Here is a 6,897-nt window from a genome sequence, read left to right as displayed (position 1 = left end):
ACTAACAGTCACATAAATGCTTAAAAACAAATTATAATATATATATATATATATATATATTATTATATTTTGCTGCATATAATTAAATATATTGAGTGGTTCAATGACAACAATCCTTTTGAATATCTAAAGGTGTTAAGGAATGAAACCTTTCCTTAACCGTTTAAATTAACCAACCATTGACCTGTTGTTAATGTCAGAGCTCTAGCAACTAGTGACAGAAATCCAACCACAGGCACAATGGTCTGTCAATTAGTGCCAACGATAATGGGGGGTGTTGTATGCTATGTGTGTAAACTAAGACTATTTTAGTAATTAGACCAACAAATTAATTATATTTGAGACCCTTGATTGCAGAAGTGTTTCAAAATTTTGAGCCTTTTATGTGATAATTTCATTCTAAAAAAGCCCTAATTGAAATTCTCTCTTACATGTTGAAACATGATATTACTGTGATAATTAAACAATACTAGAACCCTCCCTTCATTCAAAAAAAGTTTTAATTTTGCAATGAATAATTAATAAGTTTCTTTACACAAAAAACAAAAAACAAAAGACACTTGATGAATAAACCACTAAACCTTTTATCTTTAAATAAGGCAAACTATTAAATAAGAATGAATATGAAAATATGATATTAATTTAAAGATAATTAACTAGATTATTGAGGAAGGTAATTTAATTAAAAATACCTTATATTTGTAATGGAGAGAATATTTGACACCATGATCCATAGTATTAGGCAATGAAATACAACCCACTGAAGTATAATCAATGTCATATCAAAGGATCGCTATGGTCCCTTGGGGTGCCAAAAGTCTAAATATCTAAGGCATAATATCCTGTTGCAAGCAGGCCACTACCTAAGAATCTCAACTTGCATGCCTTCTTCGAAATTACAACGATACAAAGAAAGTGAAACTCATCGAACCATGATGCTTGCTCCCCTACCTAAGAATACGGAATGAAAGTAGTTGCATGTTTAGGAAACCTAACACTTTACACGAAACAGAGTTACCTTGTCAGCAATCAACTTGATCTCATCCAACCTCTCCTGTACCAACTTCTGGAGTTGCGCTTGCTGATTTCTCTGATTCTCATCATCCATCTGCACAGCACTAGATTCGTTTGCCTCTGATCTGAACATGACAAAAGACATCTCTGGATCGTATTCGCTTGGTACTTCAACAAGTTGCTTCCCAGAAGTCCCTGGATCTTTCCCCAGGATATCATACTTGACACGGCTTGAAACAATGCTCGAGAAGTCTTCCGTGTGTTTGTCGAGGCCAAGATAGATTAACACCTCCCAACACTGGAGAAATTGCTTCTTGTTAATCTTCAGGCTTCTCCTAACATCCTCAATAGCACTTGGGGATGGTAAGAGTCGAAGAGAGTGCACTTTCTTTGATAATCTTCCTTGCTTTAGAAATGAAACAGCGGAAGAAACTGTATGCTGGATTGGGTCAAAATGAAGCAAGCGAATCGTGTCGACACAAGTGCGAACATGTTGGAAGTGATCTAATGGCTCTTCTACAGTTAAATCAAAAACATTTTCAGATATAGCAACATTATTTAGCGCCTCGAGAAGGGACCGACCATAACCCTTGTGCTGGTAAGGAGGCAATACAAGTATCTGCCATCAAAAGCTCTTGTCAGAAGACAGAGGAACAATTTGAGAGCACTCGAGAATTATGAGAGGCTGACATGCATAACTGATAGTACAGAGGATATATCAAACCTGACTTAGACGCAATCGATAACCATCAGGGTAGTGGAAAAATCGATAAACAGCAGTGAAACCAATAAGCCTACATTGGGTCTCTCCTTGCTGATCACTTTTCCTCTGAATCAGGAGATACAGCTCCCATCTGGGATCAGTGACGTCGATAGGACTACTACCTGTGAATAATATTAAAAAAGATTCTGGGCTACAATAGCGATTTAAGGTAGCATAAATTACCAAAAAGCAAAGCTCTGAACACCAAAATAAGTAATCAATACCATCAACAAGAAGGAGAACAAGGGGTATTAGGCGACTGTAAAGGTGCCCAGTAGCCATGTTGCCTGCAACCATACGGACAACCTGGCTCAAAAAGATCCCCAAAAAAGAAAAAAATCAGAATATACCCTTTGTATATGGATGTGCAAATATAGGATATTTAATAAAAATGAAGCTGAAAGAAACAAATTGAAAACGTTACTTGGGAATTTTTACAGTACAAACTTAGACAAGAGTTGCTATTTCTTGGGCCCAGTCTTGGCATGTCAAAAGGATTAAGTGGCACTTGGCCCCATAAAATTCCCATGATAAGCATGGTTTTCAGAAGCAATATTAAGGTATGGCAACAACATCAAAACACAAACACGTGCAGGGGACAGCTGGTGAATGACAATGAAAAAAAGAAAACATGCAAGCATTCCCCCACACACACACGGAAGGGGGGAGGAATGGGTAATATGCTGTGACACCTAAAAGACTTCTCCACATATAGAAACAACACCAGTCAATAATAAGCAGCTAGTTTACTGGAAACACAGCAGAATGTGAACAACTGATTACCTGCCGGCCTAAGCCAAAACTTAGAAGCAAAGCTTATAAAAGAGTTACATTGTTACTCTATTTCCAATGTCCCCACTAACTAAATTACAAGATGGCTCAGAAAATACTGGTATTGAGATACTAAAGTAGATTTTTCATAACAGAAGTTACAGCTTGGCATGTAAGCAATTGAACACTGGGAGAATTTCAACTAGGACCAAGGAATAGAAATATTTACCAGTGAGTCTCAAAAAAAAAATCTGAAAATTCTCTGTAGATTGTTTGGACTGAATTGAAATAAAGTTGTTGGCTGAAAAGACCGAAATGCCCTTATGCAAAAGAAAGAAAACAAGTAGCCGATCAAAAAACTTATTAATCATGTAACTTTACTTGTTAACTACAAAAGACTTGTTAACCACTTAATTTTACTTGCTAATCCATGACTCCCTAAACTTAATTACATTACTTGTTAATTCCGCAACAAAAATCGTTAATTTCATAACTTGACTTGTTCGCACAGTGTTAACCCTTGTTTAATCCATTGATCCAAAAAGCAACTAAATTATTTATTAATTACGTAATTTTACTTGTTAATTCTTCACTAGCACTAGTTAATTGCCTATCACCACTTGTTAAATGACACTTGATATCTTCTTCAATATCAAACCTATAAAAAATCCATTACTTGTGAAATTATTGTCTTAAATTGTAAACTACATAATATTACTTGTTAATCAAATAACATTAATTAATAATGCCTAATAGGAATTAACAAGTAAAGTTAAATAGTTAATAACTACTTTTGTGTAGTTAACGAGCAAAGTTACCTAATTAGTAAGGCTTTTGATCAGCTGCCTTTTTTCTTTGTTTTGTATAAGGGCATTTCAGTCTTTTCAACCAAAAAATTTATTTCAGTTCAGTCCAAAAAAGAAACTTGCAGAGAACTTTCAGATTTTTTTGAGACCCATTAATAAACATTTCTCTACCCTGATCCTTAGTTGAAATTCTCCCTTAAATATTTGCCTATTATCATCTAATGCGTAAAGCAAAAATATAAATTACCACCTCAGAATCCAAAGCAGCCGCTTCAGCATCACTATTAGAATAACTAACATGCCCATTTAAAGCTTTGTGCTTTAAAACCTCCGCATTTGAGATGGTTGTCCTGCAAAACAATATAAATTCAGCGAATGTACAGCCAAGGAAGACAAAAGCCAATTAGTTATTAAAAAATGGAAGTGAAAAACTGAGAAAGTACAGAACACCTAATAAAATCTTTATCCACCAAAAATGTTTGCAGAAATTCATCTTTGCTCTCAACAAGAGTCTCAGCAAAAATTCTCTGTCAGAAATAGCAACATGATCAATGGTAAAAAAAAAAAAAAAAACTACTCTGAATAGAGATACAAGGTATTAAAACAATGATGCCAAATTGGAATTTGAAGCATACCTGAAGAGCAGATTTCAGATCTGTGATTCCTTTGCCTCTCTAAAACAATCAAAAAAGCAAATTCAACAGAAGATGTCAAAGACATTAGAAAGAGGAGGAAAAAGAAAATTTAGCAAGGTAAAACAAATTAAATAACAAATTTGAAGAGAATGTGCAAGAGCAGCAAGTAAAAAAGTGAGTGACAAATTGAAAAGAATCTTTGGCCTTTAGTGTGTCCATGCGTTGATACTTTTTAAAAATATTGTTTACATAGTTTATTGTAAAAATCTTGTTAAAAATATTGATTATCAACTTGTTATCTCTCTTTCATAGTTTTATGATTTTATAATAGAAACGACTTCATACTGATACAATTATATAAAAGGATTATTGGTTACCTATTAAAGGACAGTACTGTCAAATTTAACGTCATGGAGAAATTAGCTTTCACATGATCCATAATATAGCTTCTCCAAGTTGCAGATTGCACTATTACATCAACCAATATATGTCTATAATGACTCAATTCGGACTTCCATGAATTACATAATACTAACACACATGTCAGATACAAGTCCTTTTTAAGGGAATCAGTTGACAACCTGCTTAAGGCAATAAGCAAACACCATGACCTTGATCAAGAAAAGTGTCAGCACTTACATCAGATGAACTCTGGAACTTAATGTCAGCATAGGCATGAAAAGACAGGCTGCTAACCCAGACAGTAATCTGTAAGAAGAACAAAACAGAGATTTTCTTTAAAAAAGAAAAAAAGGCACTGAAGACCATTCAATTATGATTATGTGTAAATAATTTCTAGCTTGTGTCTATAATGATCATTACCTTCAAATCTTCATAACCATAGATTTTCCCATCATCATCAAAAAAGCCATTCAAGTCCACAGGGTCAATGACAAAGTTCTCTGAAGTGCTAAATTTCTCTTTGCTTGAAACTATACAACAATATCAGATCCCAGAAGAAGATGCAAGTTAAACCAAAGAATTAAACAAGGACAACAATACAAGGGGAGGAGTTAAAAATGGCAATCAAAAGCAAATAATGCCACTTAAGTGAACAGATTAGCTAGGTCAAATCCTTGGTAGACCAAGACTGGGAAAGGTTACTGACAGGAAAAGTAGCAGAAAATAACATCTGCCAGTGAAAGGAAGATAACAAGTGAAAATATGGCCTACAAGCCTCATAAGCAACACGAGCAGAGGAGTATGCAAGATCCAGAAATAACGCTAGATTCATGGGCTAGGCATAAGCCAGAAATAAGCATCTCAAATATTTAACTGAATTCTTTTTAAGTCTGAAGAGCTTTGTAAATGCTATGAAACAGTTCGAGTCGAAACATGTGAGTTTCAGTTAATACATATTCTGTTCGAACTTTTTTCCAGAGAGAGATGCTATCCTTCAATTCTCTTCAATAATGTGAGCAAAGAAGGCAGCTCATGTAAAACCTTCTCAAGTCATCTTGTCATCCTAGTCACTAATCATACTGACAAAAGTAGTCTCAGCACTGCAAGAAGGGATACAATCGGACCAAAAATTAAAATATGTATACCCTCCTCGAAAGAGATTGCGAACGACCACTAATAGCATTTAATATCTAATAGTCTAGTAAAAATGCAATCAACGAGACACATAGTCAGAAGCTACCCAGCAGCATGATAAGGGATAAGAATCACGAATAGTTATTACTAGTAAGAATTTCACCACACCTAAAAAGATTTTTATGCACTCTTTGGCTTCAACTCCAGCATCTGCATAATGCGGAAATGAAAATTTTGTTGTGAGCTTGAAATTTGATCATACAAGCGCAAACAACAAATAAGAAAATGTCGAGCAAGAGTAAAATGTCGTGTAAGAGGAACAAGACCGGCAAAAAAAAAACAAAAAAAGAAAAGAAACAAGAACTCAGTGCCGCGTACACACTTACCAACAGCGGAGAAGCCGACTCGCCGCCTCTTCTTCGTTTCATTGCCGGGATCCGATGTTGACAGCTTCTTCTGCCCCATTCGCTATGACTCAGCTGAAGAGTTAGGGTTCAGAGAGCGGGAAATGAATCACAGGCGGGAAATAGCAGTATAGTGTTAGTGTATGAAATGAAAGAGGAAGCTAGGGCAATATATTACAACCTTTTCAATGCCCTAAAAGAACGGTGTCGTTCATTGAAAAAGTAGTAATGGTGCTGCACACCTCCCCGCTCATTTTGGGTAAATATGGAGAAAGTTATAGACATTCTCGTTGGCCCCCGGCGTATGGTATGGGCATGGAGGAATGAGAAGAGATTTTATTTATTTATTTATTTATTTATTTGGGTAGAAGAAGAGGCTAAAAAGCCCAAAAACAGCAAAAAAGCACCAACCCAAAAAAAAAAAAATCAACAACAACAACAACACTCTATCCAAGGTATCCCCAAGACAATCCGCCACCTGCACTTCATTAATAGCCCTATGCAAAACCTGCAATCCACGATCCAGCCCCAGCTCCAAGATAAATTAGTTAATGCATCAGCATAGCCAAATCCCAGATCCTTTGCAACAATCGTAGGATTATTTTTTTTAATAAACGTAATTCTCTCAAAAAAAATATTAATAATTAATCCAACTCTCCCATTTTAGACGTTAAGATTTTTTATGTTAAATAATATTTTTACCACTTAACTATTCATTTAAAAGTAGATATTTTAAATTTTTATACAGTGTAATTTTCTCGTTTAATTTTTAAAAATGATATATTGATACCTTGTTCTCAAAAAATTAGCTACCATTAGTTAATTGTAAAATTACAGAAAAATGTCTTAAAAATTACAAAACAAGACCTATAAAATGACACATAAATATTCTATAAAAAAATTAATATCAATTACTTCCTCTAAGTTGCATATAAATAAAAGACACGGTTGAAAAACACCCTTTAACT

The 6,897-nt window shown here is 34.7% G+C and overlaps 1 protein-coding gene across 2 annotated transcripts; it reads right to left on the bottom strand.

Moving 5' to 3' along the window:
- Window positions 1–733: 733 nt before the first annotated feature.
- Window positions 734–6,233, bottom strand: LOC129293896 (histone acetyltransferase type B catalytic subunit). 2 transcript variants are annotated; one of them, XM_054932018.1, is made up of 11 exons: window positions 6,111–6,233; window positions 5,912–6,004; window positions 5,694–5,735; window positions 4,812–4,921; window positions 4,629–4,697; window positions 3,990–4,028; window positions 3,805–3,881; window positions 3,605–3,704; window positions 2,002–2,083; window positions 1,739–1,899; window positions 734–1,633 (listed from the first exon to the last, which is right to left on the bottom strand). In XM_054932018.1, exons 2-11 carry the CDS (start codon window positions 5,988–5,990, stop codon window positions 992–994), a joined length of 1,401 nt encoding a protein of 466 aa, XP_054787993.1. In that variant the 5' UTR covers window positions 5,991–6,004; window positions 6,111–6,233; the 3' UTR covers window positions 734–991. The 2 variants fall into 2 exon arrangements, with proteins under 2 accessions (XP_054787993.1, XP_054787992.1); XM_054932017.1 differs by lacking the exon at window positions 6,111–6,233 and having other exon boundaries at window positions 5,912–6,100.
- Window positions 6,234–6,897: the final 664 nt, after the last annotated feature.

The sequence above is a fragment of the Prosopis cineraria genome, unplaced genomic scaffold (genome assembly GCF_029017545.1).
Source record: "Prosopis cineraria cultivar Desert tree isolate PC_DT_omini unplaced genomic scaffold, ASM2901754v1 PC14, whole genome shotgun sequence".
Lineage (NCBI taxonomy): Eukaryota > Viridiplantae > Streptophyta > Magnoliopsida > Fabales > Fabaceae > Prosopis > Prosopis cineraria.
Note: the sequence above shows the minus strand (reverse complement) of the source record. Positions and strands in the feature narration are given on the sequence as shown.